A 24,063-nucleotide genomic window follows, 5' to 3' on the forward strand; every position below is an offset into this window, starting at 1 on the left:
TTTCTGTTGTATATGTTACAAAACAAAAGTAAAAAATCAACCACAAATTGTATACTACAATTCTCTGTGCGCACTCACACGGCTAGATTATCGGTAGTTACAAATGAAAACAATGACAAATTCATTTACGAATAAATCAATAAAACCAAAAATGTAAAAATAAAGAATTATTTGTGCGAAATGTGAGATATGTGCTTTTTACTTTATGCTCTTTGAAACAAATGCCCTTTCTCTTGTTTTTCAACCGTGTGATTTATTTTTATTCGCGCAAATTATGTTATTTCATTTATAAATTTTATCGTTAGAGCGCGATCATCTATTAATCGCGAATAACGGAAGATACATTCGAGGTGATTTCCGACTATCTTTCTTTTTCTCTTTTTACATATCTTTTCTTGACTATGCAGACGCAAACTTAGAGTCTCGGTCGATCGCCAATACTTCTCCGACTAGTTTTGCGTGGCTATTATAGCCGCACGATTGGCTCTCCGTTACTTCCCATTCGTCCGTTCCGGCATCCGCAACTTCTCGACGATCTCGAGTCTTTTCGCCGAGAGTCAGCACGACGACGACTGCCGGGCGGATACCGTAACTTGAGATATCGTTGCAATCGCTCATTCCAAAACGTCAGTTCTTCCGGTAAACAAAGACTTTAATGACTCGGACTTTCCATTCGCATGTTTGGCCGCAAAAAGCCACCGTAAAAATATTCCGCTCGTAATAAATGGGCGCGTGTACGAGCATATTATTGTTGAAAACAGAGATCCGCTCGAGGGATCCTGTCCAGAAGACGCTATGACAGATTCATACTCCCCATCGCGACAGCGAAGTATACGACATGGAAGATTGCGCTCTGGTGAAGTTCCGACGCTCCGAACTTTTGAAGCGACATTCTGATACAGAAGGCGAGATGGAGAAAAGAAATAGGAATCATAAAAGAGGAGGACCAATGGTTGACTGAGCTCATATAGAAATGTGTCGATTCAACGACGTGATTCCAACTTTCATCGCGCATATCCGTTTCGCGACTTTTTTGCAAACATAACGGTACAAAATTTTAAAAGAATTACAAAGTTTGTTTTCCATAAAAAATCCATACTAGCAAAGAGAAAAAGGTATTATAACCATATGTAATATCCCGTTATTAGATGAAGAATTCTACTGATTACTTATAGAATCATTTATTTAGTATCTAATGTAACGTAATAGTAATGTATGTTTATCTCAAGTTTACGTTATATGTATAAATTTTAATATTGAAATTTATATATCGAAAAACCGTGTAACGTAGGTATACATATATTTGCATACATTCTACAATATTTTTTTTATTCTAACTAAATATATTTTTTATAACTGTTTTCATCGAATAAAATCAATTTTTTAAATCTATTTTAGTGAGGAAATCATATTATCATTTCTATCTCTCTTTACTATCCATTATAAATACCGTCACATTTTTATAAATAATATCCTAAGTATTGGATAATTTATAATTTTAAATCTAGTAACAATTAAACAGCGTATTGGCGAATAAAAATGTTAAATTTTCAATTTAAAATATTGATTATTAATAAAGTTATAGTATAAAATGTAAATGAAGAAGGGAATGATACCACCTTCTCCTCTATTATTTCTTCTAATCAATTGAAACATCAAACTCGCTCAAAGTGTCATATCATTATAAAATTATTTAAATGTGCTATTACTTTCCAGTACAATAGTACTTAAAAGAAGAACATATATATTCAGATTCCATAAGTGTACAGCTGAGACAAAAATGCATTTCCTATTACAGCATGTTATCGCATGCTCTACCAAAACAGAATAAGAAGAGAAATCTGCTGTATTCAAAATAGTTTTCACAGAAATAGAATGCTACTGGTTATTTTCATTTTCATTGCAACTTTTAGTAAACATATACATATTATTTTACAAAAAATTCATAAATTTTTTTTTTCGTGTAATTCAAGTTTTATTTGTACAATATATATTATTTTTTATTTTAAATATATTCTGTTGACTTTTGTGTGTGTGTGTGTGTGTGTGTGTGTGTGTGTGTGTGTGTGTGTGTGTGTGTGTGTGTGTGTGTGTGTGTGTGTGTGTGTGTGTGTGTGTGTGTGTGTGTGTGTGTGTGTGTGTGTGTGCATATATTATAAATATCATAATAGAATTTTCAAATATCAAATTTAAAACATCGTAAAATCATAATATCAACGGCATTTAATGGATATAAAAGTATCGCGTATGCAACAATGTTGAAAATATGCTAAATAAAATGTAATTGTTGGATCAATATATAAATGCGTGTAATCTGTTATATAAATAAATAATTACTTTTTAAAAGACGCCAATGTACCAAAAACGATAAATAATATCGAAAACGGTAAAGATTATTTCTTTCTCATTCGCATTTTATGAAAACTGCAATCACTTACATTTGTAATTTAATAGTTTGCATGCATTATTTCTAAAGTTTTCAACATAAATGAAAAATGTTAAGATTTCATAACGTGTAACTAATGACTCTCCTTTCCGCGACGACCTATTGTACGTATTACAATAATGTACAATATGGAGAGAGAACAAAAAATTGCGACAGGACAAAATATGAAGCTTACCCAAGATACGTCGGTGTTTACGTAAAAAGATACGATATAAAATTAAGCTGCAATTTGTGCTCTGCTGAGATTCTACGTCGAAGAATAACAGGAAACAACGTCAACGACAAGGATTACGACGTAAACGTCAACAACGACGTCAACGACGATGGTGAGAACGAGACGCACGCGCCATGGAATCGAGGTTGAAAGGCCTCGGACCACGCTCCGAGAGACTCCAAAAGCACCCGGCGAACAGCCACTTGGTGGAATTCGAAGCACAATGCCGACAACGCGGAATTACACCGCGGGAGTCGGCTTAATTAGTACCTCGCCGTGCATCCAGCCATCACATGCGCTACTAAACACAGTCAGAACAGTTGTTTACGAGGCGTCTCGTACGCAGGAGCAAAAAGCGCGGGCTTCTTTCGTAGTATCCCGCGCGAATGAAATACACGTCTAGAGAGCGTAAATGCAATGCGAGCGTGACAATGAGGCAAAACAATAAAAGACATCTCTGATATGACAAACATCCTGTTCACACGAATCGACGTGAAAATTATTTTTAAGTTATTCAACATTACGCAATATTAGATTTTCATTTATATAATGTAGGAACCTTACACAATCAGTAATACTGTCAGTACGTAAAACGTGTATGTAAAATTCACTGTAAATGTAAAAGCTACATGTAGATAAAGCGTAGAACTGTATAATAATAATTCTTGACTATGCTAATTACGAGAGCCAAATTAATGGTCAATTTACAATTTCTTTTCACGTCAAACTGGCAGTTGATTATGTGCGGTGTAGATTAGAGTTTTTGATTTCCGACAGAATTCGCTCAGTTAGAGAAGAGGCGCAAAAGTTTTCGACGCTCGTGAAACTTTCGAATGTGCGACGGATTAGTATTGGTAAATTCGTAGTGAAAGGGGTTCCCTCGCGAAGGATTAATCTCGTATTGAGTCTGCGCGCACGGAATCCCGATAATCAAAAGCGTTGATACTCTCACAACAAGCATCGTTACATAGTCGGGCCAGCGGACGATCAGCTGACCTAGCTCGCTCCAGCATAAATATCATGTTCGCCCAAGTTCCATCTCGAGCGCCCAGCCAGCTCATTATTCGTACATTTCAATGTGATAAAAAAAGGAGAACTTATAAAGTGACCAAAATGATTGAGAACAACTAAAGAATTAGTAAAAAGTACAATTTTTGCAACTTTAATGATGTGTGCAATACCAAAAGTATTCAAACATCAGAGGCCTCCATTTCACGTTGTAAAAACACAGCACAAAGAGAAAATAAAATTTGTTGAATGTTAACCGTGTGAAATATTGCCGAAACTTGTTCACAATTGGTTCTCGAATTACTCGGGCGGATATCAATGGGAAAGCACACGTGACACGAGAGGACAACTACCAACTTGGGCAATACACACTTCACGTAACGTATTACATGCCGCGCGTAAAAAAAAAAAGAAGTGATTATCCACCGTCATTCGACCGACTTAAGCGTTTACTTCTAATACAGGCAAGTAATTCATACCTCAAGCGTCTTGATTAAACCTCGCGATGCGCCAAATTATCCGCGCGATTTACACGTTGTCACGTTCCGCACATCTTCGTGAACTAGAACGCAGGATATGCGCGATTACGACAAGTCATCTCGCGGCAATCGTATCTCACGTCGTGCTCCACTTTATTCATCCCTTCCGTCGGCGCAACACGCGACACGTTTATCGCTGGCACGCGTCCTGGCGTTACCGACAGAGTAAAACTCGTTACTAGGTTAGAATCCGCTGAAAAGGGATGCTAGCGAGAGTGCACGGGGGTGGTGAGCGATCGTCGCTTCTCCCCTCCGTCGGGCGCGCGCGACCCCTCTTCACCCTCGTCGTTTCTCGCAGTTTCCAGGATCTCCGGAAAACTTTGCTGGAAAGCGGCAGGCGGCGGCGGCGGGAGCTGGGGGTTGGGGGTGGGGGTAGGAGTTCAGCGATTATATACGAGGTAGGTAGAGACTTCGAGTAGGGGGAAACGGTTCCTTCCGCGCGGCCGAGCCACCCCCTCTTTCTCTCCCTATTCACCCTTTGTCTGTTTCTGTGTGTAAGCACGAACGCGGCAAATAAAAAAGTTTCATGTCACTCGCGAATTCGTCGGCGCCGGCAATGCGCAGGCACCAACATGGCCGCGGACTTCGTGAAACTTTGTCGAAACACCTAACAGATTATCAAACAACAGTTATAGCGACAGCGTTTACTTACGAAGCGGCAGAGATAGTTGGGAAGAAACTAATATTCTCGGTCTGAATGTTAAACGCGTCCCTCTCCCTAATTGTTGCGAGAATTGTCTGTTTTGGAATGACACTTTTAAAAAACAACAGTCAGGCATGAGATGCATAAATAATAGATCATTTATGGCAACTACGATCCTACTCTAATCCGTAAGCCTTAATGTACACAAATATGGTAAATAATTAATCACATACTTGGATAATAAATAATGAAATTGTTTGTCTATTGCTACGTAATTAAAATAAATTACACAGAAATGAAGGGGCTGATTATATCTTTGGAGGTTCTTATTCAACCATTTTCTTACTGTTAGTAATTCATAGGAAAATCTTGAGAAACAATAGCGCGAGCGCACGAAGCACGTGGCGGATGTTTGAAAAAGTACCCCTTTACCGAAACAAGTGGAAACAGGCGAGTACCGTCAGGCCAAATGGGAAAAGGAAGATGGACAAAATGGTACGTCCGTTCAACATAGATCAGCCAAGGGCATACGATGGTTTCTTTCTGATTGTCGGAAGCTGTCTACTCATGGCACGGTAGCCGTACCTGGTTGCCTGCCGCCTGCCCTCGTGGGAGTCAGCTAAGGGAAATCAATATCTCACTAGGGGTAGAGAACATGAGGAAGAGAGAAGCAAAGCAGCGAGAGTAGGAGCCGGTGAAGGTAGAGAAGGAAGAAGAGGAGAAGGAGGAGGAGGAGGAGGAGGAGGAGGAGGAGGAGCAGGACGCATCGAAGAAGGAGAAGAGGTGACGCGACCCGCGCGTTGGGAGGAGGGTGGCCGCGCGCTCGTCGACCTCGCTCGCTCGCTCGCGATCCTCCGCGGCCGTAGTGCCACGCGTGAACTCGACCGCCGCGGTAGCACGCGTGCACCCGCGCGAACGATCATCCCACGCCGCCGCGTGCCGGTCATCGCGGTAGGCCGTCGTCGTTGGTAGCGCGTGGCCACGTGTTTCCGTCGTCCTCCCTTAGCGCGACAACCGCCACTACGCGCACGCTATTGTACCCTCCTTATACATGTGTATTATATGTATACCCTATATATATTTTATATTTATACAAAACGAGTAAAACACGCCAGCCCGCGTGTCGCGCGAGCGCCACCGTAGCCCGCGCGCTCGTTCCAAACCTGTCGGCCGCTTAGCGGGAACTGGAGACGAAAACCTTGCCTCCGCATCGCGTTGCCGCCGTCCTCCGGACTCTCGCTCCAAACTCTATCCCACGCCTCTCACCCCCCGCGCGCGCGAGACTCACCCCCAACTTTCTCCCTGGCCCTCTTTCTCGCTCGTCGCCGCCGCCGCCGCCGCCGCCACCACCGCCGCTACCCGCCGCCGCCGCCGCCGTCGCCGTCGCCGTCGCCGTCGCCGCGCGCGTTCTCACACTCCGCGCACGCCGCGTTTCTCGACGAAACTTTCTCGGCGCGCGTCGGGACACACCGATCCACCACTACCGCTTAACCATCGCCACCACCACCAACGTCGCCATAGCTACTACCACTATTCAACTCCCGGTCGCAATCACCTTCGGCGCTTCTACGTTTACCAGTAGCAACTCGACGATGTGTTGCCTACGGCGCGTCTCCGCCAAACTTCCCTCTTCTTTCCAGATTCAACCCCCTACCCTTCCCCCCGCCCCGCTTTCCCTCCTTTCATTCCGATTCTCCGCTTCGCCCGCGCAGCGCGTGCCACCCTTTCCTCCGCGCGCGTATATATCCCGCGCGCTTCCTTCTCCGCTTCTCCTTCAAGTTTCACCCAACTTTTTCCGCTCCCAACCCCACCGCTCGAGCCGACGACGATGCTACCGCGACATACGCTGTATATACCGCTCGCGCGCGCGGCTCCTTCTACCCTCCTTTCGCCTCTCTTCCTCTCTTTCTCTCGCTTACTCGCTTCTTACCCTGGGGATGCGCACTACGTATTAACGTACGCGGCTCGCGGGCGCGGGCGGTCCACCGAGTTGCGCGGGGCGAACTTTGGGGTAGCGCGCAATCCGATAATCAGCGAGCGTGCAACTCGAAATTGACACACTTCGACGTTAATATAGATCACGTACACGTTGGAGAGTACACATATAAAACACTTAGTAAGATACACAAATAACCATGTCCGAGCTTTGAATAATTTAGAAGAACCATTTATAGATTCTAGAAGTACTATTTTCTGCACATGAAAGAATTAAAGCTTAACAATGTTGCGAAAAATAGTTACGAGTTATCCTACGGGATTACATTTTACTCTCTATTTAAGGCAAATACTTTTCATTGAAATGTTCTGTTTATACAAACTTTATATGTGTCAAAAAAAGAAAGGAGAGCAAGAAAAGAAAACTATTTTTTACTTCGTTAGAAAGTAGCAACACAATTCGAATTTAATCAAGGAACATGTTTACTCCTATTTACTATGCGTACTCCAAATTGGAATTTCGGATAGCATAACCTGTGATTGCCTTTTTATATGCAAAAGTCTAGATTTGTGTCATTTGTGACACTAATATTAGAGTTAACGTTAATTTCACATATTTCCAATACGCTAGATTCTAGATATTGATTTCCGGGGCTTTCCGAAAGAGATCCAATTAAATTTTATAGTATTATTAAAGTTCGCAAAACTTTCGTCGAATAATTCAAACTAATATCGATCACGATATTTATATAAATAGAACTTTATACAGATCTCTAAGATACATAGTCTGCAACTGTATAACATTTGTAATGTGTATAATATTTTATTAATCTATTATGTTTATCAAACATTATACATCGACAACTTTTTTAATACTAAAATTGACAAACAAAACGCGGGACACGTTAAAGATAAAAATATTATCATTAATTAAAAACAAATATAGTTTTGCTACGAGATACAATGTTGTAAAACAATTACCAATTTCGAGTATTCTTCGAGAAATATTCTCGATTACACGAGAAATAGAATATCAGAATGCTGCGATGCAAAGCATGCATATTCATCCGTATAACAAAAACGTGAGATATAATTGAATAGCGATTCTGAAATCAATCGAAAGAAATATTGAGCTATGGCTTACAAAGTCAACACCGATGGAATTTTCCCGTATAAATCATAATGCGACAAACTTCGCGAATTTAACCGTCTGTGTCATAAGTGGGGAAGGGACAGGGAGTGAACCGGGCGAGGTGCACGCTTTAAGCAGTGGCACGCTTCGGCAGGGAAGAGAGAGGGTGGAATATTCGCGGGGATGGGCGCGCGGCCGGACGTCGCGACGCCTGCGTCAATCTGCGATTCATTGCCCTGGCAACGGCCGACGCTTACCGTTATTCTCCCTACAGGGTGTCCTAATCCTAACGCGCAATCCCATAAACAGTAGAATTCATAAGAACAGAATAGTGCTTTCAAAATTAAAGAAACAATAAGTTCTGAATTGTTTTTAAAAAATTACATACGTATGTGTGTGTGTGTGTGTGTGTGTGTGTGTGTGTGTGTGTGTGTGTGTGTGTGTGTGTGTGTGTGTGTGTGTGTGTGTGTGTGTGTGTGCGTGTGTAATTATCAAAATTGTTTATAGATTACAATTTATAGTTATATATATGTATAATGGTTTGAACATATTAAACCTTAAAAGTATATACTTATAAAATAGAAATAAATTTTTAATATAATTGATTTAAATTAAATGTAATATTTAAGCATTTAATATAAAAATGTGAAACTTATAAATAAAAATAGTTAATTTAATTTTTATTTAAAAAAACAGTACAACTTGCTTCTACAAAAATTATTCTGCTCCTACTTGATGTAATCATTCTATACATGTATAATATACTCGTTCGCTCACTCCTTTTCAATTACTGTTTTGTTTGTTTCTTTCACGACTCTCAAATCTCTTTTTCCTTCTCACCAATATATATCTCTTTTCCCTTTTTCCTTCCTTCCTTCCTTTCAGTTTGCTTCTATATGTTACATTGTTAAATGGTATGTAATTTCAAGCAAATCGATAATATGCAACAACAAGTAAATTTTGTTGTTTATTCTATAAACGTCTTTCCTAATTCAAACAATTATCATAATTATTTTACAATCGGAACGATAACAATTTTTTGTTTAAATTGTTATGGTAGAAATAAAAATAATTATTTAAATTAGGACTAAAAGTTATCATACTATTTTGGATTTTATCATACAATATAATTTAAATAAATAAGTATTGATATAACCTAATAAATTATGCTTCTTTTTATTGCTATATCTTTCTTCAATATTATATATGTGCATGGTCCATTCCATTTAGTAAATTATCTCATGCCTCATACTTCTGTCAATCTGACCTATCCCATCATGTGTTATCGTCTAATCAAATATCTAAGATAGATCAAGTTTAAAAGCATTGACCTAACGCCCTAGTCCTACTAGCAAAAAATAACAAGGTGCCAAAATTTATTTTGTAAAAAACAAAAAAGAACTTCAGAAAGGAAATCTTTTTTTTAGAATTAAAAAAATACATTAATAATATTTTTTTAATTAAATTATTATATACAGAATATTTACTTTATTTTTATTTCTTTATTGATTTTCAGATGTATATTTACTATACTTATATTTATTATACCTGATCATGTTTTTTTTTTAATAAAACGATGGGGATCGCATTATGATTTATTGCATATTAAACTGTCCATTATAATCGATAAAAATACTGACCTAAATAAAGATAAACCATTTTAAACGTATATCACTTCCGTATACTTTTATATTACCTTTAATATATCGCTAATAAAATGACAGTGTAAGCATTTGTCATATTATTTGTAAAAATTATTGAATGTGCTTCCGCTTCGATTTCTTCTATCCTATATCCGGCTATATCCGGTCTATCTCTTTCTCGATAAAGAAAATCGGTTTCCCCTAGTCATAGATAAAGTTCTCAGTGTCATAATAAAGTTTTGTCCTCCTCTCCCTTCCTCCAAAATGGCACGTATATTCGTAATAAATTGTTCTTGTAAAGTTTCTGAAAGGCGAGCTACATAAATAGTCACGCGGACGGATTTTACCCCGCGCCCGCGTACGCGACCCCCATCGTTCGCTGACGTCCACATTCACCCCCTATTGTAGACCCTGCTATACTGCTCTTAAAGATGCTTTTCATTGCGCTCCTACATCGCACAGAATTCGATCGATGCGACTATCTTGCTCGCACGACCATCGAAAAGTCAACTCCCCTTTCTCCTCCACAAACGGGACCATCCAGTGGACCTTCCAATCGTCCTCCCGTCATTCTCCCTTTCCGCTGCAAAGATCTTTTTATCCTGTTCTTTCTTAACTTCTTATTTTCATCCTACTCCTACGATAGTGCCAGCACCTCCTCATTCTACGCGAGCGACATCGTTTCAAACTTTGTCTCACTTTCTTTCCGCCGCGAAGAAACTCACGAAGCTATATAATCTTCTCTTTATGAAAAACTGAATCATCCTTTTCCTTTCTGCATAACATACATGTATTATATAATGGTTTCTTTTGGAACAATTCTTACATCTTATTAAAAGTTAAAACCTATTTAAAACCTATGTTGATATTGGCGACTTTCTTCTATCTTATTTTTAAATTTCCATATATAATATAAATTGTTTAACAACATCTCTTAATGTTTTAATGGAAAAAATTAGTTTTAAATTCCATTTTGTTCAATTTCCAAATTTGTCCAAATTCCAAAAATTTTGTTACGGACAACAGAAATAAATTACTCTGTTATCTTAAATAAAGATAAGATAGTATCGATCTTTACAAAGGAATAGAGCATTCAGAATTTGATTTCTAAATTGTTCAAAAGCGACGATCAATACTAATAAATCTAGCGAAACACCTGGTACGGCGGAAAGACAGATACACTTTCGTACGTCAAGTTCATGGGAGTTGCTTATTCATTTCCGGCTCGAGAGGCTTTGTGCCTTTTTTGTCGAGAAAAGTTTTGCATGCAAGCCAAAGTTTTCGCCAGCAATTACTCGAGTATTTGAACCGAACGAATAGTTATAAGGCTTCTCACATTTACTTTCCACTCAGCGCGCGTGCAAATTTAAAAAGAAGAGAATGATCTTGCTTCACGACTCGTATCAACATAAAATTACAACTTGTTTTAAAAATTACTCGAACTATTGATTAATTTTAATTAAATTTTTATACATGATGTACTGACGTCCACTAATTTTATTCTTTAATTTTAATTAAATGTTGAAAATTATGTATGAATTAATAATGTTTGCTGTAATAATGAACATTTATATTATAATTGATATATTATAAAAAAGTAAAAATAAAAAGAGTAAAAAGATTTAATACCACATGTATGTGTATGAATAAAATAACTTACTATTATTAAAATTATATTAACTTATAACAGAAAATATTAAGATTAGAACTGTATGTTGTATACATATGTGCATTTTTAATTATTTTTATTAATATTTATATAATAATCTAATAATTTATATATGTTTTCATACATTTGATACATACACAATCTACACACACACGTATGTGGTATTTACTCTTTTTATCGTTAATCTTTTATAATATATATTTTTTTGTTTTAAACGTATTTGATTAAATTTTTAAAATAACAAAATCTACTAAAACAAAAATATATGCTTTGAAATAGTCGAGCCAAACTATTTAAAGAAGTAAATACGATTATTTAATTATTTATTAATAATACTGTTTGATTCAGCAAAACAATACTTTTTTTAGTCAATGGAACATAATGTTTCAATATAACAACAAATCAAGTGAATAAATAAAATAAATAAATCCAAACAAATAGAGAAAAAAATAATTAAAGAAATCTCCGTGTGTATATTTGTGTGTGTGTGTGTGTGTGTGTGTGTGTGTGTGTTAAAAAAGAATTAAAAGATTTTAATTCAAACTCATTTTTCAATATTATTAATAATTTAATAAACGTTTTAAAAAATGTTTTTATATCACTAATAATTCTGGAAACATTCAAAATGTGAATTAATTAAAAAAGTGCATATAAATCAAGTTAAATAAAATAAAATTGTAAAGTTTAAAAACGTGTGTGTGTGTGTGTGTGTGTGTGTGTGTGTGTGTGTGTGTGTGTGTGTGTGTGTGTGTGTGTGTGTGTGTGTGTGTGTGTGTGTGTGTGTGTGTGTGAGTGGACAAATTTTGGAAATTATTTTCAGATATCAACTAGGACCAATATACCTGCTACAATACTGAAAATCTGTAATGTACGCAACAAATAAATAAAATATAAATTTTCAGCACTGTATTTTTAGTCATTGGTATTTTGGAACACAACCTACACACCCGAACTTAACAAGTGCAGGAAACAATTTTGCAACGAAAAAATTAGAACAACTTCAATAAATTTAGTACCTTCTATGTTCATTTCTTTGTTTAGGGCCCATAAATCGTATGTGATTCTGATTATCTTTCTAAAAGCAGCGCCGCAAAAATAGAGGAGCCTGAAATGCCTGAATCAGAGCAACATAGTGGAGGAACATAAACACTGCGGGCAATTGCGCTCGAGTTACCTCGTTAGATCTATCCCTACGCTCTTCCCCCCCTCCCTCCCCTCCGCTCCCCCTCTTTCTCATCGCTCTTCCCTCGCGTATACGGATTCCATTCTCTCCCGTTGCGTCAACCCGAGATTACCTAGAACTCGGAAATTCGGGACGCAGGAGGGAGGAGGAAATGGCGAGGCAATGTCGATAAGAATGACTCGTTCCGCAATATTCGCCGCGCAAACGCACGCTTCGCGACGGCATTGTGAAGTAGCGCGGCGAAATTCAAGCCATCCCTACCTTCAGAAACTTTCAGTCACTCGCCGCACTCGACATGTCGTTACCGGCGACGCGACGGAAAGTTCCTTTAAAACGAAATAACGTTGCAATAGACGTAATCGCTGCAATTAATTACGGCAATTAGACGAGGAGCAACGACACATACCTGATGCACTTCCAGTTGCACTTCTCGCGGCATTTCGACGAAAAAGTGATGGCGCGAGAGGTGCGGGGATCTCAATCGGCTTCGAGCACAGAGGTTGACGTTGAAATCACGATGTATTGGTACAGTGACGATCACACACGACGTATATGGCCAACGCTCGGTTCGCAGTCACTCGCGATAATTCCATTCGCGCGAGGTTCGCTCTTAGATGGTAAATAATCGCGAAAAATGCGGAGTGATTAAAATCCGACTGCATCGTGGCGCGCGGCGCGCGTTCAGTGCGTTCCGTAATCGACAAACCGACAACGATCCTGAATAGCCAATAGTTGAAGCGCAGTTTGACAAACATCGGAACGCTGAAAGGAACGAACCAATCACGGTAATCGGAGACTTTGCCTATTTTTAGTTACACACAGATGCATATAACAACGAAGCATAATATACGTTTAGTCTCGGAGAGAGCAAGAACGATAAAATAAACACGTACATACATATACACGTACATACAATACAGGTTACAGCACACTTGACGTTACGAATGCTCCGGAGCGTTCGATTGACCAATCAGGATCGACAAAGAAATCTAGGTAGCGATCGCGTAACTTTTTTCCCTAGAGTAGAAATGTGAAATGTGAAAACTTTTGCCATTGTAAAGTAAATGGAGAACTTTTTCGCTTTCCATGTTTCCGCCCTAGCAAAAAAGTTACACAATCGCTACATAACACTTAAGATTGCACCAAGTGAATTGCAGTTACAGTATAACCAGTGTACACATACCTGACGACGATCGGGCGTCAATTGTACTTGCAGCACTTCAGCAAGAAACGGTCAACGATGCGAAATTACAAGGATATTTCGGTTGATATCGATCATGTCGAGTTCAATCGGATGTCAAAATTGCGGATATATATTAACTATTGTATGATATGATATTACGACGAACGTTCGATGTAACAATCGCGAAAAATACACATCAGCGATTCGAATTCGACTCCGCGATCTACAGCGTGTGTTCCGCAATCCGTTGACTACGTACGTATCTGAAGTTACCGAGTGCGACAGATGCGATTCTCGAAATATCGAACAGCGAACCAATCCGGATAATCGGATACATTCTCGTTTAATTTCATTGGTACTCATTTCTACCAATGTAAATTAACTTTAATATCCGTTAATACATTTCACTTATTTTTTTAATCTATTTTTAATTTCAATAATTAAAAAAAGATACTAAGATAAATTAAAGTTTATCGAGATTAAAGTTAATCTACATCGATAGAACATATTACGAAAAAAATATAATCTTGAGTTCTATTTAGACAATTAGACAATTTCAATCACCTTCGCATACATGTTAGTACCATGATAGTGATTGCATGTAACATATATTTTAATACGTCTTTCACATAATCTTTTCACTTTTACTCAGTAACAATAATAAATAAATAACGAAGCAATTAAAACGTGATGCACCGCTTTAATTTTGACTGCGATGTAAAGTTCGCTTTTATGATTATATGAATATGAAGAATATCGGAACTGAATATTTTATAGCCCTATAAAATATTTATTATATTATTATTATTATTGTATAATATACATACAAACAATTACAACAATAATTTATTTAATATACGTATATTTATATAAATAAAAACATATAAATTTTTGTATAAGTATATGAAACTTTTTTCAATAAACTTATATAAGTTTAAAATTGCATTTAACATAATGTAATGAAAAGGATTTCAGTGAGACAGATAACTTTGTTTCTGCGTAAAGTCTTATCCAAATAATTTTGCGTATGAAAAACGATGTACAAAAGAAACGATCACATGTCGAAAAAAAATTGCTCTGTATGCTCGCATAATTGTTTTATTTGCACACGCTTCATATGGGCAAATTCGCCTGAATATAACTTTAACCCTGATGTAGTGCGTCGCGGTGTATGCGCTCGTTTTCAAGAGGCACGGTAGCGCTGCATGCTGGCAACTAGCATAGTGGCATCAGATGTGTTGTATACGTCAAAGGTATGCGAAAGGATATTGTTGATGATAGACGCTTCACGATCTGGGATTATTACTGTCCACGTTATTACAAGATATTTTTAAAAGAATGTCTTACCAATTATATAGAAACACAACGTTAGGAAACACGTTGCAAGAGAGCCTCGACGAGCTGATACAGGTGAATGCGTATTGGTACTATGAGTTAGGTTAGATTTAGCACTTTAGACCGTATGTAAAGAAAAATTAATTTGTTTCAAATGAGCGAGAACGACAATTTATTTATGTTAGCCAAGTTTATTATTTACATGTTATAATAAATTTGATTTGCACTAAAAAATTCAAAAAGATAAGCAATTTTCGCAATAAATTCTTGTACTTGTACTATTCCTAATAAAATTGAAACTAAATTCTGTTAATTAAAAATTGTGAATATCTGTACTATATCGAACGTATTCAAAATTTATTAAAAAGTATTTTTATTATATTTTATGATTTTATATATATATATATATATATATATATATATATATGTATATCACATTTAATAATGATAATATGTATTTCAGTATGGACAAATAACGCCACAGCTTGCAATAAAGGTATTGCTACAATTTGACAAAGCTATTAATCAAGCTCTAGCAACAAGAGTTAAGTCAAGACTTACGTTTAAGGTAAATTTCTTTAGCCGTTAAATAATCTTTGACTTCATTATATTTAAAGAGTCTGAGTTAAGTGAATTGACTTATTACAGGCTGGTAAATTAAATACATATAGATTTTGTGATAATGTATGGACGTTTATGCTAAATGATGTTGAATTCCGTGAGGTTCAAGAGGTTGCGATAGTAGATAAAGTAAAAATTGTAGCTTGCGATGGAAAAAGTAAGTATTGATACTTATAATAAAAATCTAATCATGATACATAGAATCCTTTTACATAAATAAGAAATATTTCAAGTAACTTAAATCACTTAATTACAGGCAATAACTTATAGTTGTCTATCACTTTATTTATTACTCTTTAGAATACATATATTTTTATAACAAATTAATATTCTTTTCAGCATTGGATGCTGATGGAGCAGCAAAACGATAACAAATTTAGTATTTTATACATGTAAGGAAAATCTTTCTCATATTGACAAAACAAACTTGACAAAAACAAAGCAAAAATAAGACAAAATGTAAAAATAAATTTAGATTTCTTTCTTGTAAACATTCAACTACCGGCAGCTAGTATAATATATCAAATTTAAGAAAATGTGTAATTTTTGTAACTGCATTAAAAACCAACCAATACATGTGCATATTTTTTTAAATTTAAGTATATAAGAATTTAATATTAAAATATTTTAATATTACAATATAAAAATATTTTATATTAAAAGTTTTTGTAAATTTGAATATACAAATTCAAAAGGGGCATTATTATTATTATTATTATGTAACTAGTAGAATTGTTTTAATGATTTCATATGAAGAATGTAGATGAAGACAGAAATGATTAACTTACAATAATTTATTAATAAGTAAATACATTAAGTTTGTTATAAGAAGTAATGTACCTATACTTGTTATTGTAAGGACTATGCTTTCTCTGATATTCTTACTATGTGGCATGGAGTTCAATAAATAAAGTACAACTACACTCAGAATGTATTGACCATCTAGGAAGAAGCAAGGCACTACATTAATAATTGCCAATCCTGCTGAAAATACTGTTATATATTTGCAAAGCAGCGCAAATGATTCAGGTAATTTAGGATCCAGAAAAGAGTACTTTGGCACCCAATCCGATACGTCAACAGTTTTGTAAATATCCGCTGGATGACCAACGAATAACACATCCTTGTCTATTTTCCTCTTTAATTGGATAATCTGCAGTTTTTAATTGTTTTAAAGATAATGATTTCGGAAAGCATATATATTATAATTTATTACATTTCCTTTGCTTCTACCTACCTTTGTCACATTATCTAAGGAAGGTTTCATGCAATGTGTATCTTGAGATAAACATTCATGACTAGCTTGACAGAAATTTTGTGACTGATTAAGCGTTGTCCTTACTGGAAGGCAAGAATGCGGGGGTAAATGAAGAGGAGCGGTTTGCGGTCCTTCGATGTATTCGAAACATAGATTGCCATTTATTTCACTGTCGCTTGTACAACAATTCACAGCACCGTTTGTTTTCTGCTTTGCTGGCACTGACTCATCATAGTCCTGAAAAATACAACATACAGGTACAACAAGAGTTATAAATAATACTTATATTAACTGTTAAATGATAAAGTTACAATGATAAATATTTCGTAAGTTACTTGAATAAACGATTGTTTAATGCAATAACCAAGAGCAGGGTGCTGCACCGCGTGAAGCATACAATCGTACCAATCCTCACTGTTTTTTACAGGACAATTGTTTAATTTGTATATTACATCATGTTCCAAAAGACCAGTTGGTCCTAACACAGGTGAATTCTGAAATAAAAGAATAACAAAATAAAAATGCATTTTAATAGCTATTGTTTAAATTTAAAAAGTACAAATTCTTATACACGTTAATTTTTAATAAAGCAATATTTTCCTTTTAAATACAACACTATATATCTTACACGAGTAATTGTTAGAAAAATACATTTAACAAAAGCTTCTTTTTTTGATCACTCACAGGTAAGATAGTTTTCACGTAAACTCCAGAGCCAATATTGTAAAGCGGTGCCCACAGCCATGTTGAAAGTATAAGAATTGCTGCGGCTACTGTAGCAAGGATAATATTATGCCAAATTCCTGCGCATGCAATGCGTAGCTGATTTCTCAATGGCAAAGAAACTAATTGATCATTGCCTATATGCACATAAGCTATTGGAATTGTAAAAAAAATCAAGATTCCTAAACCAAATAGCTGTACATCTTCTCTCGCTGCGGCAAGGGCATGCCCTAACTCATGAACAATACTACATATGGCCAGTGTTATTATATAGTAGCCAATTTCATGGAAAGGAACATCCACACCTGGTAACTAAAACATAATATTATGAAAGTGAGTTGTAAACAGAAAATGAAGCTAAAAATATAACGATTTTTTTAAATCTACATTATACCTCCAGTTAAAGTGATTATGTATTACATTATTTTTCACTTGTATAAAATTTTCTATATATTAAAAATTATTGAAAAGTATTTGAAATATATCTTTATTTCTGCAATATATACCATGGGTTCTAATATAGCTCCTGGACTAGTGTCACTCAAGGATCCAATCAGCAGCATGTTAAATGTCATCTTCAAAATAATAACAACAGCTATTGGCAATAATATAATGCTTATAATGACACCAGCGTTGAACCAAGCGGTCCAAAACCTGGATCGGTCTGTTCCCCATTTTATTATTTTGCGATTGAAAGCAGTTGTAAACCATTTCACTCTCAACAGCTGTATCTCCAGGCCAGTGTTCTCTAAGAAGTAGAGGTATGGAAAATGCGAGCAGGACTGAAAAATGTGTCAAAAGTTATTCTCACTAAAACGAACTTGTTACTTGTAATTCATGTTACAAAATTGTTTACGACTAGAATTTTATAACAGAAAACGTGGATGTCAGCGACAACCAATAATTTCTAAAACCTGGAAAACCCTCGCTTGCGTATTATAAACATTATTTCGTTCTACAAAGCCTTCTGTGTCGAACTTTTGAGCGTAAAGCAACAATAGAAGTGTGATACAGACAGAATTGTATGACTTACCTTAAAAAGCATATCAAAAAAGAATAATGAGCAATGCATAAGGGCTATCACAATTAGCACGCTCAAGGCATCCATTTTTCAGTTTATTTCAGCTTGAATTTCGGATGCCGGTCTCTCTCATAACTGCATCGCTATCGTCTCGCCAAGCGTTATCGAGAACGACACAGCAACCAGGCAGGCACCAATCCTCACGCAAGCAGCCTCTTTCCCAGACGCTTGTAATTTATTCGGTAATTATATCCCTAGATACCACGTTGCGATCAATCTAACGTCGTTCTCGTAACAATAAACAATGAATTCTCTGTACGCAATATGTTTTGGATATCTCGTTATCGTTGTCACCGCGAGCTATTTCTATTTTTAGCAAACTTCATATAAAAAAAAAGTTATTAATTGCGTAAACACTGACTTGTGCGGAACATGTTCAGCCACATGACGTGTTCGCGAGGAAGGATCAAACGATTGTTGTCTCCGCGTGTCACGTCTCACGTCTCACGGGGACGTGAAATAACGCGCAAAACACCTCTCAAATTTTGCGTCTCCACATTTCCCATAGGGAATTTCGCATACGAATGTATGCGGCGCACAGTGGTACATGAACGCGACCACACGTCTTGACATATCCCGATACGTCTTTCACTCTTTCCGCGCGTTTACTAGCTAATGAACTGTCACTTTCACGCTGCTCATCACTGGCTGCATAAAATTGCAACTTGACATACACTTGCAAATATCATACGTGACGCGAGATACAGTATCTTCAGTGCGTGTGTATGTGTGTACATAACATGTCAGATCTTGTAGAGAATCAAGTTCAATCGCTGCTTGCTGGACAAGCGTTGGAAAACGATGGCATATGCAATATACACACTCTCGCGAGTGACACAACAGGTATGTCAGGCCGTCATATTGATGTCAATTGTTTTCACAATGTTCCTGTAAGATTCTTTTGCAAGTTCTTTTCCCTTTTTTCTCTTGCGGAGGGAAAAATTTGAAATATGACTGGAGCCAACGTACGTTGCAGGTGCAAAATCAGGTCAACTAACAGCACACATTCCCATTTGCTCGAAAACAGTGACGTACATAGTTGCCGCTGTTGTCATAAATGACCAGGGCGAGGTGTTGATGATGCAGGAGGCGAAGGCCTCCTGCACCGGAAAGTGGTACCTGCCAGCTGGTAGAGTGGAGAAGAACGAGAATCTCATAAGCGCCGTGAAGAGGGAGGTCCTGGAAGAGACGGGTCTGGTGATAGAGCCAACAACTCTGATACTGGTGGAGTGCGCGAATGGCACGTGGTTTCGTTTTGTATTCACTGGGGATATAGTCGGCGGCACTCTGAAGACACCCGATCAGGCAAATGAGGAATCGCTACAGGCATCCTGGATACGAAACATCGACGACTTGCCTTTAAGGTCTAACGACATCCTATATCTCCTGGACCGAGGCAAAAGTTATGTTTCAAATAGGACTGTTCCCCAGCATCCTCACTTGATGCCTGTGACGAAACCACATAGAAAACTATTATTGAGATTAATAGTCACCTCTAAGAAAAGGGCAACGTAAGTATTATATTGATATATAATGTCTAATCTAATAAAATATAATTGTTAAACTGTGAAGCATACTTATGATATAATTAGATTTAAATTAAATTAACGAAATAATAAATTCTTACATAAATATTGTTAATAGGAATAGATTACATGTGCTTATGTCTGACACTACACAATGTAATCCACCAATTTGTGAAGTTAATCCAAATCGTAGTTTACTGTCTACTTTGCACAGCTTTATGACAGTGAGTATATTAGAAGTTATATTTTACTTAAAATTGTATATATAAAAATATCATATTTATATATATACAATGTCACACATATATTTTGTAATAAAGTTTTTATGAAAACTAAAAATATATATTTGTTATATAATACATTTAAAAATTAAATATGGTTTGAAAGATTTTTTTATACAAATATATGAAAGCATTTATTCATTTCTTTAGGAGATATTTGGAAATGATGTAGCACAACACAAGCCACATGGTTTATTGTCTGTAGAATTTAGTGGTGGACAAGAAGGAGGAGATGGTCTGTGCTTAACATTACTGGTATCCTTCAAATTACCATTGGAAGACGTACCTATAATCGGGAAATATATTTGGCATGAACTTTCTGAAAACGTAGCAGAAACTCTTGCAGCCCGTCTGCCGCGAAACATGACTGTGCCTTTAAAGGTCGTACGTTAATTGCACGAATATTTTATTAAGCAACTTTATTTTGCTTGATAAAAATGAACAGTATATTATATAAGGAGATAATACTCAGAGAATTTTTTTACTAAAATCAAGTTTATAATGTTAAACATCGTAGTTACCCTAGTCTACACCAATGACTTTATGACGAACATTAACAGATACATAATAGATAACATTCCATATTTTTATCTAATATAAATAATTTATTTTATAATTATAACTATATGACAAAAAAACTAAAGTATTAATCTTGAATTGATATAGTAACACATCAGATCAAATTCTTAAAAGTTTAATCTATTTCCAGTATAAAAAAGTAATCGTAAATTACAATGGATTTTTTTAAACAGTATGTATTAATAGAGTATAACAAAAATCTCATATAGTATATCATAATATGTATATTTAAAACTCAAATTTTTTATAGACCATATCAGTATGTAATTTGAATTAAATAATTAGAAAGTGTATATATACATATATATAATTATATAAAAAAATTATTAAAAGCCAAGTTTATTAGTTTGTTGTAAAAATTTATTATTAAACACTACATAAAAATATCTTTAAAATATTTAAAATGTTAAATAGATTTGAAATTTTATATTCGCATATATATGCGATCAAAAGTTGCACAGTTTGTAACATATCTCATTTAGGAAAATTATATCATTCAAGCAATATCTGTTATATAATGTAAAAAATTAAAAGTAGAGATAATTTATTGAAGAAAAATTCATAACAATAAGACATAAATATAAAAGTAAGGATAACAAAGTTTTAATGAGCAATTTATCACTTATTCCACATCAAATTGCACATAGAGCTCAAAACAAGATTCAAATTATATTTTGATAATTTTTATACATATTGTGCTTTGTTTACTCAAAATATTCTAATAATAATTACAATAATTTACTTATGTAATTCAAGAGCTATTTAAGTATAATTGTTGTAGATTATAAAATACTTGTATAATCAAAAATAATTGAAAAAGAAATAATGAATATGTTAATTATTTATATAAATAAAGTAACATTTTTTTTACGGAAGTATTGTTTCTACTGTCCTTTGTTCATATTTTAATGATCCAAAAACATCACAGATTATTGTAATTATATATACTACTTGATCTTAAATAAACTTACATAAAATATGTAAATATAATTTTTTATATACTAATGTTACATTTAAGATTCAGGAAGACTATCATGTAACACAAAAATGTAAAAATAACTTTATTGCCTTTGCCAATAAAAAATTGCTCATTTGCAAGTTGAGCATTGCATGAAAAAGTACTAAGATCCAATAATATTTTTAAAAATTCTTAATATGCAGAATCTCATGTAATTTGTTACAAATCAATTATTATTGAAACAATTTGTTATGGCTTGAATAAACCTCTAAAAAATTTTTTTACAAAATTTTAAATTTTAAAAGAAATTATATATAGTAGATAATGCATATTTTTCGATTATTAAAATATTAAGAATTGTTTTTATTTTTTGTGTGGCCAATAATATCAATTTGTAACAAGTTATGTAACTCATCTTGCATAATAATCATGTATACCTTCAACTGGAAGTAGACGTTAATCTTCCCATAGTATTCAATACAGTGTCTTCTGTACTTTCATTCTTTATAGGAACCACATTACTAGTATTATGCATTAATTTAATGTCATCATTGAGCGTTAAAGACACGTTATTTAAATAATTCGAAGAAGCGGTAGTATTAACATCTGTACTGGTATGCATGTGCTTTTGATTGTTTTCACAGTCAGTTACATTTGTGTCTGTATTTACAGGATGTTTCTTCATGTGAGTTGTTAAATTACCACTATGGTAGAACTCCTTCCCACAAATTTTACATTGAAATGGCTTGATTCCGGAATGTATCCTCTCATGTATCGACAAATTACCACTGTGCCTGAATTCTTTACCACACACATTACATTTGTAGGGTTTAACACCTGAGTGAGTTCTTAAGTGAGTGGACAGATTTCCACTGTGGCTAAACATCTTCCCACATATCTGACAACCATACGGACGTTCACCAGAATGCGTTCTCATGTGTATAGCGAGGTTCCCACTGTGTGTAAAACACTTTTCACACTGACTGCATTTATATGGTCTCTCCCCATTGTGCGTTCTCATATGTATGAATAAATTGCTTTTGTGTCCAAATTCCTTGAAGCAAATCTCACATTGGCATTTTAACTTTTTCCCTGTACCAGAGTCTGTGGAACTTTTGGATGGTCTTCCGAGACGATTGCTTTTTATGGCAGTTAGCGATTGCGTTGTTGTTAATGTCTGACTAATGTCCCCTACATTCTGCAAATCTTGTGATAGTTGTAGCTGTTTATTTTCTTGCACCATGGCAACATTGCTTGTACTCTGGTCACATGGATTATTTGTCGGCATTTGATTGTTGCCATCCTCGTGATCAACTGAATAGAATATGCCATTTTGTACATAATCTTTCACGTATGACAAACTCCCACTCTCCTAAAATCAAAACATAAAATTGGACATAGTAAAATTATCTCAAGTTGTGAAATACAAGCTCTAGTCAAATTGTTAAGTGCAAGCTGCTCACAATAATACATAGATACTTACTCCTGTCTGGAACAAGGCCTGTTGATTATTAATTTCGTTTTTCGCAGGCATCTCGTTTGGTAACTGCGTCTGTTCCCAAAATTGCGATATCTGACGGTGCTTATACTCAACATCCTGATTGACAAAGGGATACAAGGAACTGTCTGAACTGTTAATCCTACTACTAGCGTTTACATCCTCTACAGTTGTACATTCATGTTTTATTTGTATAGGACTAAACATCTGTAAAATATCAATAAATTCAGAAAACGAGAAACTTTATCGTGTCAGCGCATTACTACGTGAAAATGCCGTATGAGCACATCTCCGTTTACTCCTAATTGTAACGACTGGTCTTTAATGAATTAAAATACATGTACAATCGTGACACTAACATTTACATTCGAAGAATTGTCGACGAAGGTCTCGGCCAGGAGAATATCAGTCGTGAATACTCGTAGTTTCGGCGAGTTTGTGTGATAAAAGTGTCATAATTGACACGCGTTTCTCGACATCCGCGACAGTAAAAGACGTAACTTATTTATCAGCCCACATTGCTGACAAGGATCTCCAATCTCTTTGTCCCAAAGCCATTTTTTTTATCGGATATCCGAACGCCACCTACGAGACTCTAATGAAAGGAG

The 24,063-nt window shown here is 35.7% G+C and overlaps 5 protein-coding genes across 10 annotated transcripts in view; 2 read left to right on the plus strand and 3 right to left on the minus strand.

Annotated features, from left to right (window-relative positions):
• Positions 1–13,162, minus strand: part of LOC105838488 (homeobox protein 5) — a 289,536-nt gene extending 276,374 nt beyond the window's left edge. Inside the window, exons 1-2 of one of the 5 annotated variants that reach the window (XM_036284301.1) lie at positions 5,921–6,112; positions 4,148–4,355 (exon numbers count right to left, since the gene is read on the minus strand). The gene's annotated coding sequence lies outside the window, so the exon portion shown is untranslated. Of the gene's footprint in view, positions 1–4,147; positions 6,113–6,138; positions 8,314–12,818 lie in introns of those variants that run through there. The other 4 variants (XM_036284299.1, XM_036284302.1, XM_036284303.1 and 1 more) reach the window with 4 other exon arrangements.
• A 1,628-nt stretch (positions 13,163–14,790) lies between these two features.
• On the plus strand, positions 14,791–16,126 carry LOC105840090 (transcription initiation factor IIA subunit 2). Its single transcript, XM_036284311.1, has 4 exons — positions 14,791–15,005; positions 15,394–15,498; positions 15,579–15,708; positions 15,891–16,126. Exons 1-4 carry the CDS (start codon positions 14,934–14,936, stop codon positions 15,920–15,922), a joined length of 339 nt encoding a protein of 112 aa, XP_036140204.1. The 5' UTR covers positions 14,791–14,933; the 3' UTR covers positions 15,923–16,126.
• Positions 16,127–16,330: 204 nt separating this feature from the next.
• LOC105840084 (membrane-bound transcription factor site-2 protease) lies at positions 16,331–18,707 on the minus strand. 2 transcript variants are annotated; one of them, XM_036284308.1, is made up of 6 exons: positions 18,566–18,707; positions 18,039–18,314; positions 17,494–17,844; positions 17,145–17,303; positions 16,789–17,046; positions 16,331–16,704 (listed from the first exon to the last, which is right to left on the minus strand). In XM_036284308.1, the coding sequence occupies exons 1-6, from the start codon at positions 18,638–18,640 to the stop codon at positions 16,336–16,338; spliced, it is 1,488 nt and encodes a 495-aa protein (XP_036140201.1). In that variant the 5' UTR covers positions 18,641–18,707; the 3' UTR covers positions 16,331–16,335. The 2 variants fall into 2 exon arrangements, with proteins under 2 accessions (XP_036140201.1, XP_036140200.1); XM_036284307.1 differs by having other exon boundaries at positions 17,121–17,303.
• Positions 18,708–19,309: 602 nt separating this feature from the next.
• LOC105840088 (8-oxo-dGDP phosphatase NUDT18) lies at positions 19,310–21,869 on the plus strand. Its single transcript, XM_012686841.3, has 4 exons — positions 19,310–19,456; positions 19,590–20,124; positions 20,258–20,363; positions 20,571–21,869. Exons 1-4 carry the CDS (start codon positions 19,339–19,341, stop codon positions 20,811–20,813), a joined length of 1,002 nt encoding a protein of 333 aa, XP_012542295.1. The 5' UTR covers positions 19,310–19,338; the 3' UTR covers positions 20,814–21,869.
• LOC105840087 (zinc finger protein 37) lies at positions 21,342–24,040 on the minus strand. The gene is made up of 3 exons (XM_036284310.1): positions 23,815–24,040; positions 23,441–23,662; positions 21,342–23,329 (listed from the first exon to the last, which is right to left on the minus strand). Exons 2-3 carry the CDS (start codon positions 23,660–23,662, stop codon positions 22,397–22,399), a joined length of 1,155 nt encoding a protein of 384 aa, XP_036140203.1. The 5' UTR covers positions 23,815–24,040; the 3' UTR covers positions 21,342–22,396.
• Between the last annotated feature and the right edge of the window lie 23 nt (positions 24,041–24,063).

The sequence above is a fragment of the Monomorium pharaonis genome, chromosome 3 (assembly GCF_013373865.1).
Source record: "Monomorium pharaonis isolate MP-MQ-018 chromosome 3, ASM1337386v2, whole genome shotgun sequence".
NCBI classification, from domain to species: domain Eukaryota; kingdom Metazoa; phylum Arthropoda; class Insecta; order Hymenoptera; family Formicidae; genus Monomorium; species Monomorium pharaonis.

Excerpts from the sequence above, each read along its gene's own strand:
- LOC105840088 (XM_012686841.3), top strand. The coding sequence starts at position 19,339 with ATGTGTGTACATAACATGTCAGATCTTGTAGAGAATCAAGTTCAATCG. Across the intron at positions 19,457-19,589 it reads TCTCGCGAGTGACACAACAG|GTGCAAAATCAGGTCAACTA; the intron begins GTATGTCAGGCC and ends CGTACGTTGCAG. Across the intron at positions 20,125-20,257 it reads ACCTCTAAGAAAAGGGCAAC|GAATAGATTACATGTGCTTA; the intron begins GTAAGTATTATA and ends TATTGTTAATAG.
- LOC105840087 (XM_036284310.1), bottom strand. The coding sequence starts at position 23,662 with ATGTTTAGTCCTATACAAATAAAACATGAATGTACAACTGTAGAGGAT. Across the intron at positions 23,330-23,440 it reads AGGCCTTGTTCCAGACAGGA|GAGAGTGGGAGTTTGTCATA; the intron begins GTAAGTATCTAT and ends TTTTGATTTTAG.
- LOC105840090 (XM_036284311.1), top strand. The coding sequence starts at position 14,934 with ATGTCTTACCAATTATATAGAAACACAACGTTAGGAAACACGTTGCAA. Across the intron at positions 15,006-15,393 it reads GCCTCGACGAGCTGATACAG|TATGGACAAATAACGCCACA; the intron begins GTGAATGCGTAT and ends TATGTATTTCAG. Across the intron at positions 15,709-15,890 it reads TGTAGCTTGCGATGGAAAAA|CATTGGATGCTGATGGAGCA; the intron begins GTAAGTATTGAT and ends TATTCTTTTCAG.
- LOC105840084 (XM_036284307.1), bottom strand. The coding sequence starts at position 18,640 with ATGGATGCCTTGAGCGTGCTAATTGTGATAGCCCTTATGCATTGCTCA. Across the intron at positions 17,047-17,120 it reads CTTACGAAATATTTATCATT|GACTATGATGAGTCAGTGCC; the intron begins GTAACTTTATCA and ends TGTATTTTTCAG. Across the intron at positions 16,705-16,788 it reads CCTTAGATAATGTGACAAAG|ATTATCCAATTAAAGAGGAA; the intron begins GTAGGTAGAAGC and ends TAAAAACTGCAG.